General features: G+C 37.7%; 1 protein-coding gene across 1 annotated transcript in view; it reads right to left on the bottom strand.

Moving 5' to 3' along the window:
* The window catches only part of LOC139939183 (BRISC and BRCA1-A complex member 2-like), a 45,104-nt gene that overhangs the window by 939 nt on the left and 25,724 nt on the right, over positions 1 to 18,441 (bottom strand). Inside the window, exons 4-10 of the mRNA XM_071934962.1 lie at positions 15,687 to 15,872; positions 14,553 to 14,624; positions 12,371 to 12,471; positions 11,621 to 11,720; positions 7,869 to 7,939; positions 4,208 to 4,290; positions 3,552 to 3,705 (exon numbers count right to left, since the gene is read on the bottom strand). Coding sequence (XP_071791063.1) covers positions 3,552 to 3,705; positions 4,208 to 4,290; positions 7,869 to 7,939; positions 11,621 to 11,720; positions 12,371 to 12,471; positions 14,553 to 14,624; positions 15,687 to 15,872 — 767 coding nt within the window. The remainder of the gene's footprint in view (positions 1 to 3,551; positions 3,706 to 4,207; positions 4,291 to 7,868; positions 7,940 to 11,620; positions 11,721 to 12,370; positions 12,472 to 14,552; positions 14,625 to 15,686; positions 15,873 to 18,441) is intronic.

Genomic DNA, 18,441 nt, shown 5'->3' with positions numbered 1-18,441 from the left:
CTTGACCAATTGAACCCAAATTTTACACCAGTTTGTTATATAATGCAAATGTTGGGATACACTAAGTGTCAAGTGAAAATACTGGTCTTTGACTTATACCGAACACGTCTAGTGCCTTTAAAGGTAGGGTCGGCTTGATTGAGAGATCCATTATTTTTTTTTTTTCACAGTCAAAGCGCGATCGTGTAGTAACTTTGGGGTTGGTTACCCTAGGGTTGTCAGGGGCTCTGCGTTGTTTATACCCGTCAGGCGTCCTTTGTGATGTCACAGTCATAGCACAAGCGTCCAGTAACCTCGCGCGTACAGTGGAAGCAAAGAACAATGCACGGGCGATCACAACCAGAAAAGCACGACGGAGGTGGGGTTTATTAGAGCACGTAGTACAGGGAGAGGGAAGGGGCACACAGTGAATTGTCTGTGGGAAGGGGGCCAGGGAGCGCGCGGCCGGGGAACGGCAAAAAAATGACGAGAACAAATAAAAAGGGGAAGTAAAACGGAAAAGAGAAAAAGAAAAGGGACCAATGATGACATGGGTAGCTCAAAAAAATAAACTGAACAGGAATTTTTTTTTATTATGGGATGGGGAAAGGGCACACGATGGGACAGGGAGTGGAGGAACGGCAAAATAATTGACAAGAAAATAAACGGGCTGGGATAGGGAAAGGAAAAAAGAAAAGGGACTTGAAAACGGTACAGGACCGGAAAATAATAAACTGCTCGGGAACAAACGGAAACGGGTATAAACGGGCCCCTGGGAAAGAACCACTAGCGGGACCCGCGCGAAAATAGAAAACATAATATTGATAATAATAACAATAATAATATTAATAATAAGACTTGTTATGCGCATGATCCACCCTGCTGGGTGTTCAAGGCGCAGTAAAACCAAAAACAAAACAAAAACAAAACACAACACAAAGAAAAACGGACATAACAAAATTAGTCATTGAAAACCTGTGACATAAGATAAGTTTTGGACAAGAGACTTGAATTTTGCGGTACAAAGACAAGATCGAGGATTAAGTGGTAGAGAGTTCCAGATGCGTGGTGCAGCTGAAGAAAAAGACCTTGATGGAGTGTAAACTTGAAGCAGTTCAGAAATATAGTGGGGAGCCTTGCCATTCAGAGCTTTGTGCACAATGAGCATCAGCTTGAAGATGATTCGTTGAGAGATAGGGAGCCAGTGTAGTTGTTTCAGAATGGGGCTGATAAAACAGGATTTTCTAGACAGTGTCACAATGCGGGCAGCAGTATTTTGGAGCCGTTGAAGTCAGGAAATCTGGTTGTTAGGAAGACTGTAGAGAAGAGCATTGCCAAGACGAGAAGTAACAAATGCGTGAATGACCTTCTCAGTGGCACTTTTGTCCAAGTACTTGCGAATCTTACCTATATTCCTGATGTGATATGATGATAAACTAACAATTTGAAGTGTCATCGATGAATCAAAAATAACCCCTAAGTTCTGAGCTTTCAGCGAGGGAGCTATCCGAGCATCACCGATGGAGATGTATGGGACTGAAACCTTAGTTAACTGTTGACGTGACCCAAATAGAAGGAACTCTGTCTTATCATCATTTAACTTCAGGAAGTTTTGTTGTGTCCAACGTTGAATCTCTTGAATGCATTTCTTAAAGGAACACGTTGCCTTGGACCGGTCGAGTTGGTCTTTGAAAAGCGTTTGTAACCGTTTTTTATAAAATGCATATGGGTAGAAAGATGTTGTAAAAGTAGAATACAATGATCCACACAAACATGCCTCGAAATTGCGTGGTTTTCCTTTTACCTCGTCGACTAACACGTCGGCCATTTATGGGGGTCAAAAGTTTGACTCCCATAAATGGCCGACCATGTTAGTTCGCACAGTAGAAGGAAAACCACGCAATTTCGAGTCAAACTTGTGTGGATCATTGTATTCTACTTTTAAAAAATCTTTCCAACCATTAGCATTTTATAAAAAAACGGTTACAAACGCTTTGTTTTGACCAACTCGTCCCATCCAAGGCAACGTTCCTTTAAGTCTTGCAATAGATGCATTGGCGATTTCTTGACCCTTTTTTTTTTTAGATGGGACCGACAAATAAAAGGAAACGGGAAAAAAGACGGACAGGTGTACGATTTATAATTTCACAAAGCACTAAAAGGTTCGTCGTAACTCAGAGTGTCCCTCCACTTACCCCCCCCCCCTTTTCACTATGCTACTTGCAGAATTAAATACGCAATGATGTCTAGCGGGTGCTGCAATGGGGTATAACGGAACAAGTAGCAAGCAAAGAACAATGCCAACGCACGGGATCGCGGGAATGAAGGCCCACGGAGGCTCGGTTCTATGGCCTGGGATGGGAGAGGATAGGGCTCAAGGTGGGACATGGGACGGTGGAATGGCGAACAAATTAACGGGGCCGGGGATATAATAGGCCTACAGGAAAGGGAAAAAAGACTTATAAACAATACGGGATAGGAAAGTAATAAACTGAACATGAAAAATTAAATGGGACTGGGAAAGAACCACTAGCGGGACCCCCGCGGCGGAACTTGATGGATGGGAGAACGACAAATAATGAGAAATGGAAAAAAAGGCGAGCAAGTGTATACGAATTCACCTACACTTCCCCCCCCCTCCCCCCCCCCCCCCCCGTACACAACGCTACATTTGCGGCATTTTAAACATAATGATTTCTAGCGGGGTTGCCGCGCGAAGCCCGGCATCCTATAAATAAGCGTTACATTGACAAAAAAACAATCTATAACCCTAGCATATTTAGGTTTAAAGGAACACGTTGCCTTGGAAAGCATTTGTAACCATTTGTTATAAAATGCATATGGTTACAAAGATGTTGTACAAGTAGAATACAATGATCCACACAAACATGCCTTGAAATTGCACGGTTTTCCTTTCACCTTGTTGACTAAACACGGTCGACCATTTATGGGAGTCAAATTTTGGACTCACATAAATGGCCGACCGTCTTAGTTCGCAAAGTAAAAGGAAAACCACGCAATTTCGAGGCAAATTTGTGTGGATCATTGTATTCTACTTTTAAAGGCAGTGGACACTATTGGTAATTACTCAAAATAATTATTATCATAAAACCTTTCTTGATTACGAGTAATGGGGAGAGGTTGTGCGAAACAGCTCCCTCTTTGTGAGAAACAGCTCCCCTCTAAAGTGACGTAGTTTTCAAGAAAGAAGTAATTTTCCACGAATATGATTTTGAGACCTTGGATTTAGAATTTGAGGTCTTGAAACCAAGCATCTGAAAGCACACAACTTCGTGTGACCATGGTGCGACAAAGGTGTTTTTTTCTTTCATTAATATCTCGCAACTTCGACGACCGATTGAGCTCAAATTTTCACAGCTTTGCTATTTTGACATATGTTGAGATACACCAACTGTGAAGACTAGTATTTGACAATTACCAATAGTGTCCAGTGTCTTTAAAACATCTTTCCAATCATGTGCATTTTATAACAAACGGCTATAAACGCTTTTTATAGACCAACTCATCCGATCCGAGGCAACATGTTCCCCTAAACAACATTTGAAACTCACTTTGCTCTCTCTGCCATCTCGTTGCCACTCCACCGTGGGCTGTAGGGATAATCCTTTATAGTTGCAATGATTGGTTTGCTATATGTAGTCATGTGATATACAGATTGTAACTCAAAATGTGGCTGGTCACGTGGGAAGAAAGTCGGAATGTTAACTGAGAAATAAAAAAACAAAAAAAGGTTGATATATTATTTTATTTATTTATTTATTTATTTTAATTCTTCGGACAATAATTTTTTTTATAAAACCAAGCAGAGGCCGTCCAGGGAAAGGCCAAAGTAAAAAAAAATGTCATCAAAAAAGATGTGCCCTCCCAGACCTTTTTTTAGGAACCAACTGAGAATGAATATCGCACATGACCTCGTCAGCCATGACACAACCTTGTCTCGTTTGGACAAACAGTAACAATTGTCTTGTAAATACTGCCTGCAAAGTGTTCAAAGGGTCCTATATTTACCCATATAGAACTTGTATGTAATATTTTGTAGCTTCGTGGCCCTACATGGCAAAATAAGGATGGCATGTAATAGATGTTCCACCGATCAAGTGACAAGAATTTATGTGCGGTAAATTTCAAAAGCACTAAAACAATGTGTTTTTCAGTACTCCAATTGTGCTTGTGGGATAACTAAAAATAAAGAAACAGAGAAACTAACTGTGCAAGATGAAGTAGAAATCCTCCCAATCAAATAGCAAAGAGATCTTGTTGTATGTTTCTGCATCGTATTCCAGCACTGCCCTGTAAGCACAAAACACATAAATGGTATTAATAAAAACCTCAGACAGTTTTGCTATTCCTATGGGTGGAGAGTGCGTCATGTGGGTGTGTATAAACCTTTGTTAAAGTCACCTGGAAGTGGTATTTTGTCAAAACAAAGCTTTTGTCACCAAAATATGTGTTTTGATGAGTGGAATATGAATAAACAATTAACTAAGGTTTTACAAAATTAGTTTCCATGTTATTTACAAATTTGAAAATAAGCCCGACCCGAGAGGGCGCTGTTTGTGATGTCAGTCGAGGTGCGATGAATCGCATGCAGTGCCAACACAAGATAGTGACGCTTGGCGCAAGCTAAAAAGATGCCCTTAAAGTTGAAACAATACCCGATTTTTTTCACGTTAGGCAAATGCTCCTTTAGGTTCGTTACGTCTTTCATGTACATGTACCTTCTTCGACTTCCCCACTAGCTGGAAAAATTGTTGGGATGGCGTCATGTTTTAGAAAAGAACTTTTCTCTTCATGTCAAAATGTGTAGTGTATTCCGGATTCTCTAAGCACGAGGGCTCGAAATGTTTGCTGCACAGCGCTAGAAAAGATGTCGGACCGGACCATTTTACAAACTGACCCCATGATTTTTAGTTGTTTTCCTGCATCCAGCAGCAATACACCTGGACAACATTGCCCGAAAAATGCAAGAAAAACACTTTTTCGAAGCGTACAAACTCACGAATAGGACTTGAATGTTGTTGCACGTACGTGTGTTCGAAGTTCGATCGAGGCAAAGTCTGCCTCGATTGGCGTCACAAAAGGGGTAGGGGGAGTCACCCCCACACAACTTTATATATTTTTTTAAACAAATAAATTGTTAAAAACAATTACTCAAAAAATTATTTTATTGTTCAGAAACGAATACTCCAATGTTTGAAGAAAAAACAATTCTATTTCCAGTTGACTTTAATGACCAGTAAAAAGTGTTGAAACATGGTTGTGACACGCGAGCTTGCACCTTGCACCGTGCTTATAAGACAGTTTCTTCATTCCTATAGACTGTGCAAGTCTCGCGCGCACTGGAGCGAGAAAACACGACAACTGAAGAACTTTATTTTTTTTATGAATCAAATCTTTGCTTTAATTTATTCTTAATGCCGAATCTGAACAACAAAAATGCCCTATAGAGCTTGTTTAAATTAGTTCTTAGCTTTTTAAACAAATAAACAATTATCGGTTAAAGTCTATGTATAGACAAAAGTAAAACTCTGGGACAAGGATGTTTGTTTGATCTTAAATTTTGTGAAACCCCTTTGTAAATCTATGCCCAAATGTGAAACTACTCAAAGCTGGTTTAAACGCGGACGCAAGATGGTCACAAGGGCGTTGGATAAACGCGTGACGCAGTTTAAAGAGGAAGCCGATGCCTAAACGACCAATGAAAAGGCTTTTCACCCTGTGTGACCAAAACAAGCGTCTGCGTAAGTTTCGTGATCGGATATGGGCACAAATTCTTAATTTTTACCAAGTAACCTGACCTGAGGTCAAGTTTAAATATCGGTTTTCTTCGTTATTATGTTGACTTTATTTTTACTTTTATATATGATGTTAATTAGTATTACATTTTTAACAACATATGTCATTTTTATGGTCATAAACTGCATTAAACTAAAGTAATGGGCGAAACAAAATCTCCCCAACGTAAAACTCCATAAGGTTGGGACCACAATGGTCCCGGAAGTTCAAATACACGCGAGACTTGCACAGTCTATTGGTCGAGAGCAACGGCTGGGACAGTTGTGCCACATCACGTGATACGCGCGACAGGTACAGCATTCCCTTATAAGGAGTTGTTTACCCGAGGGCCTTCCATTTCATAGCTGGAGGGGTTTTGTGTTGAAAGAAATCTTTGAACAATTAAAATTTTTGCATTTACTTTACTTTTTGAAAAAAAAGTGTTAATTCAATTCAATAAAACGTTTATTCCATATCTTGTTCAAAAAACTAAACAGTACATAGAAATTTAACAAATCTAAAGTGCTTAAATTATACAAAAACAATATAATCTAAAAGAAAATAGTAAATTAATAACTAGGAATTAACTATGTACAAGACAGGAGCGAGAAATGTTTTTTAGACCGAAAAGGTATAATGGGAATCAAAGTGTGTTGCATCGGTTTTAAACTAGTGGTTTGAATCCGCCGAGGCCTGGCTCTTGATAATTTACTTGACTTCGTCTCGGTTAAAATTATCAAAAACCATGCCTCGTTGGGTTTAAACCACTAGTTTAAAACATCTTCACCACACATTGATTCCCTTATTCATAAATACCTCAGACAGTTTGCAGACTCTGATTGGTCAAAACTGATTGCCTTGATTGCCCTGTAATCACATGCTTATTCGTTCATTGGCACTTTGCGCACATGCCGTATGCGCTGAAAATGTAGCAATTTTGATGTAACAGGTGCCAGCGTATAAACCCATATGTCCATATTTGGTCTTCTTTACAGCAACATGTTACAAGGACGCTGAGCTCATGCGCGCGTGTAACGCTCAAAGAACAGTTATTGTCCAAACGTGTTCGGTGTCAAAATCTCAGATGTCCGGTGTGCTCAAAGTTCCAGGTGACGTCACAATCCGTTACAATCCTTCCAGATGTCTTAGATCATCAACTTTTTCGTTACTGGTTGTTCCCCAAACCCACAACAATTGGGGTGACAGGGCATTTTCTCATGGTGGTCCTTTACTTTGGAATAATCTGCCTCTTAATATCCGTAACATGTCTTCTTTTCACAAGTTCAAAGAGGCCCTAAAAACCCACTTTTTCACAGCTGCTTTTCATTAGTTTGTGTTTATTCCTTGCGCCATGAGCATCACTTTTGGTGGATACCGGCGCACTATAAGTGTTCTTTTATTTTATTATTATTTATTATTAGTCACAGCCTCAGAAGTCCGGTGAAAAAAGCTTTCCAGATGACGTAGCCGGACATTTTATTCAGCACTGTCGATACAGGCTTTGCTCTACTGCTGCCGCGAATATATCTCTGAGACCTTTTTTTGTTATCGTACGAGTGCTTCTTGGCCTGGCAATGCACAACCTTTCTGGTTTTTAGAAGAACCTTCTTTGTAATTCCTGTTCCTCAAATACTTGATTATGTGATTGCTTTTTTTACAAAACTGTTGTAGACGCTCCACTCGTTCATCACACTATTTACTTGTGGACGCCGCCATGACAGCTTTGAGCTCGAGCAAAACCGCCGACTCAGCGCGGCACTAAAATCGACCACTTTGGCTTGCTGTGTGCAGGTATAAAATGCCGTAATACTGCCGTATTTGGTAATCCAACTGAGACTGCGACACTGGTCTTCACTGCGTGGTAATGACCAGGTTGATGGTTGGCTCAGTCCAGTAACAGCGCCAGCCACCAACCCGGTCATTACCACACATTTAAGACTGGGTCCTCGCACTGTTATTCCTTAATTAATAACATAAAAAACAATTCACAAAAAATGGGTTAAGTCTAGACCTTTAAGAAGTGCCTTCAGATTCCCCAAAACTGTCACAAAAAAGAACAGACTTTATGAACATTGTTCTATAAATAAACTTACCTCCCAAAATGACTCAAAAATGCTGCAATGTACTCCTTTCTCTTTTGGAATCCTTTAACAATCTGGTCAACCTGGAAAACAATAATGCAAATTTAATTGTCAAATAATTAATGTCTCACACATTTTTTAGAGATACATGTAGGTACTGGTTTCCTTATATAAATCATGAACATTTATCTTAACTCTAGGAGTCTAGTTTATCAAACTCAAGCTCTAGTGACTGATTTATTGGTGTGTGTTTTTGAATAAGTAAATAAAAGAATAGTCTCTATGTCTTATGTCTGTTTAAAACCGGCAGGGTCATGAACGTGCGATAAAGACTGGAGCTGCAGGCGATGGCCTTTATCAAACGGCCACCACCCTGCAAGGTTTCTACTATTTTTTTTCCTCATTCATTAATGCCCTTTTGTTAAAAAGCATAATAAAATTGGAAAATCTGCAAACCAAATCTAGAAGTTTTTTCAATTTCTGTCTTGGCTCCCTTCTACGAAGGGTCAAAATTGTGTTGAAGCTCACTGGTTGTGCGTACGGCGCGTGCTATAGTTTTTTCATTTATATTGAGTACCGGCCATCCCACATATTGAATGCGTTATGCGTAAAATAACACCACAAGATGAGCTTCCGTGTCACGCCTATGTTTAAACACTTTTACTGGTGTAACATCATCCATTTAAACACCCCCCTGTGATGCCTTCTCAACCAATCAAAATGGATAAACATACTTGGGTAATTATGAATATAAAACATTTTTAAAAACTATTATTGCAAAAGAAGACATTGTTAGTATGAATGATTTAGCAACCTGGGCACCCATATGACTGCTGTACACTGCTGAACTAAGGAGTTGAGGCAGCTCTCATGGCTATCATAAAAATAGCACAGATTCACTGCTACCTGGATAAAGCTACTATTCGTCTTGTTCAGGCTTTCATCACAACTAGACTTGATTCCTTTATCTCTCTTCTGTATGAACTCCCTGATAAAGACCTTGCTAAAATACAAGCACGAAATTGTTCTTGGTTACCTTGTTCACACCTTATTACACCAGTGCTAATACGATTGCATTGGTTCCTGGTTAAGTTTTGTACAATTTATAACATTGTTTTGATAACTTTCAAAGCTCAAACATCTCCTGCTTATTTATCTGAACTTGTTCACTATTATTCCCCCACTCAGCCTTTACAATCATCTCAACAGTGATTGCTAACCACAACTTCAAGAGATTCTACAATTTTTTGGAATGGTCAAAGATCTTTATCTTACACTACTCCATTTCTTTGGAACAGTGTTCCTGTCCATATTCGCCTGGCTAGTTCTTTAAACTGTTTTAAGTCTCTGTTAAAAACTCATTTGTTTGAAGCTGCTTATTTGAATCTGCTTACTTGTGTTGTTATGTATCTTTATCTCTTCTATATTTAATTGTTCTCTTTATTCTCTAATAGGCTTTTGCATTAGGCACTTTACAAATGTCTTTATTATTATTATTATTATTAGCTGTTTCGTAGCGCAGCGCAGCGAAACAGCTATTGTTTTTGTTCGGTTTTTTATTTGGTTGTTTCAGGATTATTCAGTACTCGCATTTTTTTGCATGGTTCCTAAAGAGCAATTGCAATGAAACTTTCAGTGATGAAGGGCATTGGTGCAAGGAGGGTCCTAAACGAAATTCGTCATGATGACGTCATCACCAGTCACGTGACGTCATCTTAAAGGTGTTTTATATAAATCTTTGAAAATCTATATCAAATCAACCACAAGAGACCGTAGCTTTCTGTTAATGGGATTGGGTAGGGATCAATTGGGTCTTCATTTTATTTCATGTGCGTGACCTCACATGACCTCTACTTCCGGTCGAAACGGGCCAAAAACGGAAGTGCCCTGTAACTTAAAAATGGGTAACTCTCATGAAGTTGCTTTCCCATGGACGTAAGTGTCTAGCGAGGGTGGGCAGTTCAAAAAAAGTATTGATGACGTCATAAATTGCAACAGCGCCCTGTAGTGGCAGGTTGAAATTTCTTCAAAATGGACTTTTTGAAGATGTCTGTGGCGAAGTTTTTTGTAATCACTTTAAATTTTACACACACGTTTACTGTCTGGCAGGCATCATATGTGTGAAGTTTCAGATCAATGACGTCATCGGGAATCACGTGACGCCGCATTAAAGGTGCATATTTTGAAGTCATATAACTTTTGAAATAAAAACGCGATTTTGTTGAAACTTTGTATATTGTTAGATATTGGCAAGTTCTCGTGAATTGTAAAATGACGTCATCACACGATCTGTTATGATTTTTTCTATTTTTGCACCTTTAACACATAAATTTCTATCCGAACATGGTATAATCCAAATATTTTCTTAAATAGCCTGGATTGGTCATAACTGCTGTGAAAAAATGAATAAATTTAAAATTCAGTTGAATTTTTTTAAATGTTATTGACAAAACAGCTCTGCATTTGTTAGCCTTGCTCAAGGCAGTCAAATTATTCACTCCGAAAAAAAAAACCGCCGCTGTATAAAAACCCACCCGTATTCACTGTGCATAAAACCCACCCGTATTCACTGTGCGTAACATCGCACGACACGATGCCCCCGTACACTATCCGCATGCGGAGGCCGTCAGGCCGACAGCCTTGTAGTATCTGTGTTGAAGCCACTGACCTCATTACTATAATAAGCGAAGAGTTCCCACGGTCAGCTCATTACCATAATGCCCGCGAAAGACGAGACATGTTTACCTCACACACCACCACCACGGACGCATGATAGGGTCCAAAGGTCGTGATAAGGGAAGTGCGTGATTGGACGTCAAAATGAATAATTCATTTGCCTCACATCCTGTGTTGTCTGATAGGTCAACACATTAAAACGGGAAGATACAGACCCGACAAGGCTGTCGGCCTGACGGCCTCCGCATGCGGTTAGTGGTGTACGAGTGCTATGACTTGTGTGAACAGTATTCGTGCGATGTGACAGTGTGTATACGGGTGGGTCATTCGGTGTGATCGCACACACCATGCACAGGGTATACGGCGGGTGGGTTTACAGCTGCGTCTTTTCGGAGCGAATAATGCGACTGCCTTGAGCAAGGCTATGCATTTGTGCACAAATGCAATTATGTCTAGTAGTTATTATTATTATTATTATTATTATTATTATTATTATTCTTATTCTTCTTATTATTATTATTATTATTATTATTATTATTATTATTATTATTATTATTATTATTATTATTATTATTATTATTATTATTATTATTATTATTACTATTACTATTACTATTACTATTACTATTACTATTACTATTACTATTACTATTACTATTACTATTACTATTACTATTACTATTACTATTACTATTACTATTACTATTACTATTACTATTACTATTACTATTACTATTACTATTACTATTACTATTACTATTACTATTACTATTACTATTACTATTACTATTACTATTACTATTACTATTACTATTACTATTATTATTATTATTATTATTATTATTATTATTATTATTATTATTATTATTATTATTATTATTATTATTATTATTATTATTATTATTATTATTATTATTATTATTATTATTATTATTAAAAAAATGCTTCATATTACAATGGGAGCTTTTCTATTGTTTTCTTCGCTGAAGTCTCCCCTTAAACAGGGGTAATATTAGTGGAAGGCCTACCAGTCTTAGTAAAGCGCATAATAAATAACTTTATAAATGATGTACGTCATAAACACTAACCATGTTTTCAAGTAGCTGAAAGACATTAGGAACATAGTCCATCAGACAACCACCATTCTGGAAAACAGGTATTCGCAAAGAGGCTGCTCCACCAAGCGCACTGTGGTAACAAAATAAAGTTCACATAAAGCATCTATAAAAAATGTATACACATTAGATTCAAATTTAACTTTAGAGCATTGTTTTGTTCTTAGAACTGGAATTTTGTTCCGGCCCCACCCCTGCCCCCAATACGAAAGGTAAACAATTTAATAGATACATTAAGGACACATTTTTTGAACATTTTGTCATGTCCTCTACCATTGTATTAATAAACTAATGTTTCCACTGTTGTGTGGAAAACAAATCATATCCACAGTAGATCAAGTAAATTGCTTAAAGCCATTGGACACTTTCGGTAAACAGTATTGTCCAAAGGCCACACTTCGTGTATCACAACTGATATAAAAATCAACAAACCTGTGAAAATTTAAGCTCAATCGGTCATCGGGGTCGGGAGAAAATAACGGGGAAAACCCACCCTTGTTTCCGCACGTTTCGCCGTGTCATGACATGTGTTTAAAATAAATCCGTAATTCTCGACAACGAGAATTGATAGTTGTTTTAATGTTTTCTAGAAAAGTAAAGCATTTCATGAAATAACATTTCAATAGAAGTCTTTCACCATTACCTTCTGTAAACCCTGTAAGTTATTTGTAAATCAGTTTTGTATAATGGCTTTAATTATCGGGCATGAACAATCAAACTTACTGTTCAACTCGGGGAGACAAATATAGCTGAGGTGAAACTTTGGTAGCTTCTTGATTTTGGAAACTAACTAATAAGATAGCTGCATCTTCTCCAGGGTTGTCCTGAAAACAAACAAAGTATAACAAGAATCAGCAACACTTTGCAACACTTTGCAGAAGAGTTCAGCAGTGCACCAGTTCTCACAAGTTTGAAAAATGCAGGAGTTTATTTTGTGGAAAATGAAGGTTTTAAAACCCAGATTTTAAAACACTTTGATGGCTGCTCCCCATTTTCCTACTTCAAATACTCTGTAACTTTTATTCCCTTACCTCCTTAAAAAAGGGGGCTGGTTGTCAGCCCTCACTCAAAAATTCAGAGACAAAATTCAGAGAACAAATGTGTGTTGCCATTAGATTAGATTAGATTAGATTAGATTAGATTTATTTTATTCGTCATGCCCAGCATGAAAATCACTTTCTCGATTTGCACATTAAACTACAGTAATTAAAAATAGCACAAAACATACATGAACCGTAGACATTAAAACAGCAACAATATAATAAAAATATCACATTGCACAAATAAATAGTTTTAAAATACATCGGAATTAAAATATACATAAAAACAAAAACTAAACTAAGGATGACTTGGAAAGGAAAGGGGGATGGAAAAATAACAGAAGGAATGGTGGGGGAGGGGTGATACATGGGAACAAAGGAGAGGCCGTAGGAGACATGGATTGGGAAGTACAAAGTAAGTTTTCTAATAAAATTGTTGTTAAAATTGCACTGGGTAAGAAGGAGAGACGATGACAATTAGTGTTGGATTTGAGTTGACGCAATCTCCCAGACTTATTAAAAACAAAAAGTGTATGAAGTGGGTGGGTATCATCAAGTTGTATACTTTTGAGTTTTGACACTAGAGCTGCCTCGTAGATGGAACCTAAGTCTTTTACAGGAATACCAATGAGCTTACTAGCAGATCTAGTGATTCTGTTGATTTTATTTTGATTACCCACAGACAGACCATTCGCCCATGCAATGCAAGAGAACGCAATAACAGACTGAATTGCACTTTTGTAAAACAACATGATAATATCCCGGTCAATGTTAAACAATTTAAGTTTCCTTAAAAAATACATACGTTGATTAGCCGTAGAGCATAATTTCTGAGTATTAACATTCCAATTTAAATGGCTATCAGTGTGAGTCCCAAGGTATTTATGTTCAGTGACCATTTCAATATCAACACCATTTACGTTTACAGGCTCGATCTCTGTCTGATTTTTCCGAAAATGAAATATACAATTTCCTTAATTTTGTTTGCATTTAAAACCAGAAAATTTTCTTTGCACCAATTAACAAACTTGGCAATTTCATATCTATACCCCGTCTCATCCTCATGAGCAATGAATCCTGTAAGTGAAGTGTCATCTGCATACTTGACCATGGAACACGTGGCAGCCTGTATTGGTATGAACAGTTCCATGACCCCTGACATGACTGAATGCATCATGTGAGTTCATTGCATTCACTGTGTATTTCATGTCACAATGTAGAGAAGCCTCGCTACCATGGGTGAGCCTTATCTACACATGCAACTCTTATCAATACCTCTTTTTTCGTTCATTATTTTCTTGTAACTTCGATGACCAATTGAGCCCAAATTTTCAAAGGTTTGTTATTTTATGCACATGTTGGGATACACCAAATGAGAATACTGGTCTTTGACAATTATCAAAGGTGTCCAGTGCCTATAACTGTGGACCTGAAAGGGACAAGTTGCCTTGGATCGGGCAAGTTGGTATATGAAAAGCATTTGAAACTGTTTGGTATAAAATGCATTGGTTAGAAAGGTGTTTAAGTAGAATATTAAAATCCAAATTAATATGCCTCGAAATTGCCGTGTTAGTTCACAACATAAAGGAAAACCGTGCAATTTTTAGGCATACTTGTATGGATCATTATATTCTACTTTAAAAGCATCTTTCTACCAACATATGCATTTCATAAACAACAATTCAAATGCTTTTCAAAGACCAACTTGCTTGATCCAAGGCAACGTTTCACTTTATTAAAGACACTCTACTACTTAACAAAAAGCCAAGAGGCTGGGCAAACAGGATTTGGACTTCTACATAAAGGTTTGGGTTAACAGTTGTAAGGATAATGAAAAGCCTCACTTGAGATGGAATAAGTTTTACCTTTGTAATGAATTCAGGTATGTTTGAGAAGTCCACAGGTAATCTGATTAGGAAATTAACAGTCAATGGCCCCTGGAATTAAACAAAGAATTACAACAAAACTGTCAAATGTGAATGAGCACAATCTCCCTAAAGTATCAATATGGAAAGAGTATGGCGCATGCAGCAAATGGGTAATAAGAGATTAGAATTCCATGTACAGCCATAGGCTGCTTTGATCATGATGACACAGTTCCTTTAAGCCCATTAGACAAAGGGATGTCTGCAGAGGGTATGTACATTGTAACACAGGTCTACAACGTATGTACATACATGTAAGGTGTTTGAAGCTGTTTATGGTGTGGAGAATAAGAAAAACTACAATATAAATATGAAGACCAAACCCGCTCTTTTCAGAGCCAACACTCCCTCAAAAGAGATTTTACACATGGTTGTACCCGCAAGTTTACTATTCATATTTATATTTTTAGTAAATTCTTACAATGTATGTGTTTGGGTTGTGACAACACTTCAGCCCTTCACACAACAAAGGCAAAGTAGGGTCATTGGTCTCGGGCACCAGTTGTCTTGACCAACGAGTTGGTCAAACTGGAACACGACCTTTCAAACTGGAACATGAACTTTCACATGACGCAGAAACCAACATCCCATGTCACAGAAACTTCATCATTGGGGGTGTTAAAGTTCAACATTGTTTATTGTCCGTTTCGCTAATATGTACACAGCTAGCATAACATTTGCTAGTGCATGTGTTGATTAAAGGCAGTGGACACTATTGGTAATTACTCAAAATAATTATTGGCATTAAACCTTACTTGGGGACGAGTAATGGGGAGAGGTTGATGGTATAAAACATTGTGAGAAACGGCTCCCCCTGAAGTGCCATAGTTTTCGAGAAAGAAGCAATTTTCCACGAATTTGATTTCGAGACCTCAGATTTAGAACTTGAGGTCTCGAAATCAACCATCTAAACGCACACAACGTTAAAATGTCAAGTCATTAAATAAACATGTATTTATCATACAGTTCATTTGCTTTCATTCTTTAAAGGTATCTTCAAATATGAGGGAGGGATTTTCTTAAATGACAAATGATTTTGCTTGTTTGCTGTCAGTTTAATGTGTTGTTTCTTACCCTTGGTGTTTTCCTGCTGTGGTGCACCTCTATTGTTGTGAACTTGTCAGTTTCAAGGAGAGAGGTATACTCAAACTGTAGCCGATCATTCAGTAGGCTCCTCTGATGATCTTTATAAGCTACCAAAAGCTCATTGATCACAAGAGACAATGAGTTCTCAGCTCCAGCATCCCAGTTCACCAGACTCTGGGGAGATGAGGGATTTTAAATTATTGGAAGAAATCAGACATAAAAATAAATAATATTAGTATTATATGTATTATGTTTGTCAGAAAATAGAGTTAGCTGTTGCAAACTGCTTACTAACCAAGGTGCATCTCATCTCCCTACCCCGTCCCCCAGACCCCTAACTACTATGGGCTAGCCAATGCGAATGTCCAATGTCAAAGGAGTTAATTACCAAAACAAAATTGAAAATCGGTTGTGTAGTTCTTAAGATATGGTCCCACTTCCGGTTGACCCGGAAGAAAAGGTCAACATGGGGGTCATGGTTTTCAAAGTTAATATTTAATGCCTAAGGAGCCTATAACTGAAAAAGTTTAAAAATCGGTTGTATAGTTCTTGAGAAATGATCCCACTTCCGGTTGACCCGGAAATAAAGGTCAACACAAGGTCACAGTTTTCAAAATTAATATTTAATGTCTAAGTAGTCTAAAACTGAAAGAAGTTTGAAAATCGGTTGTGTAGTTCTTGAGATATGGTCCCACTTCCGGTTGACTCGGAAGAAGAGGTCAAAATGGGGTCACGAATTTTCCCCAACAAAAGTTAATGCCTAAGGAGTCTATAACTGAAGAAAATAATTAAATCGGTTGTGTAACTCTTGAGATATAGTCCCACTTCCGGTTGACCCGGAATAAGAGGTCAAATCGGGATCACGGTTACCCAATGCAAATCTATCATGACTAAGGAGTCTATTACTGAAAAAAACTTTGAATTCGGCCGTTCGTTTCTTGAGATATAGTGCTGCAAAGAAAAACTCATTAAAGCTTCTAATTACCATAAATAATCACCTGATGACGTCACAGTTTTAAAATTGTGTTTTTCGTACTAAAAAATTTCATATGGTACACGATGGTGTGTAACTTACCCCAATTCAATGCCTTTTACAAAATACCTATTAGAACGCACATTCGTTTTGAACAAAAACCCTGAACCATCGTAGGATTCCAATGTATGCCTATTGGTTGTGTACAAATCCAATGGAGCATGTCCAGAACACGGTTAGGAAAAAAAAAATACAATGATGCCAACATCAGGACAGCGTGGTAGACTCCCCTCAAGTAAGTCCTCAATGCAAACAGGTCCACACTGTATTGCAACCACCCATAGAGACAATGTACAGCCACATGAAGGTGACTGCACGCAGTTTAGTGACTACATCCAGAAGTACTACGTTGTACCGATGACGGCAAGATTTTAATTTATTCGTTAATGATAGACGTCCCTTGATTGGTTTTAATGAACGGAAACCATTATTTTTAGAATCAGTATATTTTTTGACACAAAATATCAAATTCAGGAAACAAACAGATAAATAATTTTGAAGTTATTAAGTTTTTGACCATTTAAATGTTGACATTTGAAGAGCCATTGTGTTTGTGCACAGACACAAAACGTGCAATACATGACGTCTTGGTGACGTCGTCCGGATTTTAAGCCCATGGAATAGTTATACAGTACCCACAAAGTACAAAATTGAAAAAAAAATTGCGATCGGACGTATAGTTTGTGAGATATGGCAATCTAAAGATTGGCTAATTAAATATTCATGTCAGTATAACTTAGTTAATTAATTATTTAATTTATGCAAATTACATTTAACTACAACTTCAAGACCTAAGCTTTAATATGATATATGGTCTGACTCTTTTATACTAAGCCAAGTATGATTTTTGGCTTTAACAAAATGCCCTGGTTAAACCTATGGGCTTTTGACGGATACAAATAATAACTAGAGATTGTGAACAATCACAAAGCTGTTCCAGAATGTTTTGTTAATAAAAGTATTCTATGCTTTAATAAAACCCACACATAACAGCTTTATGACATGTGATTACCTTGTCTTTTATCTGATACTGAATCAAAATGATCTTTAAAACCCAGAATTAAAGGTCAACATGGCATCATGGTCATTATTTGGAATAAGTTTAACCAAAGTTAAAAAATCGGTTGTGTAGTTCTTGAGATATGATCCAACTTCCGGGAAGTAAAGGTCAATACTGGGTCACGATAACTCAAGCTCGATTTTGAATGCCTAAGGAGTCTAAAACTGAAAAAGATTTAAAATCGGTTGTGTAGTTCTTAAGATATGGTCCCACTTCCGGTTGACCCGGAAGTAAAGGTCAACATGGGGTCACGGCTAGCCAATGCGAATGTCCAATGTCAAAGGAGTTAATTACCCAAACAAAATTGAAAATCGGTTGTGTAGTTCTTAAGATATGGTCCCACTTCCGGTTGACCCGGAAGAAAAGGTCAACATGGGGGTCATGGTTTTCAAAGTTAATTTTTAATGCCTAAGGAGTCTATAACTGAAAAAAGTTAAAAATCGGTTGTATTAGTTCTTGAGAAATGATCCCACTTCCGGTTGACCCAAAAATAAAGGTCAACACAAGGTCACAGTTTTCTAAGTTAATATTTAATGTCTAAGTAGTCTAAAACTGAAAGAAGTTTGAAAATCGGTTGTGTAGTTCTTGAGATATGGTCCCACTTCCGGTTGACTCGGAAGAAGAGGTCAAAATGGGGTCACGAATTTTCC

Source organism: Asterias amurensis, chromosome 1 (assembly GCF_032118995.1).
Source record: "Asterias amurensis chromosome 1, ASM3211899v1".
Lineage (NCBI taxonomy): Eukaryota > Metazoa > Echinodermata > Asteroidea > Forcipulatida > Asteriidae > Asterias > Asterias amurensis.
Note: the sequence above shows the minus strand (reverse complement) of the source record. Positions and strands in the feature narration are given on the sequence as shown.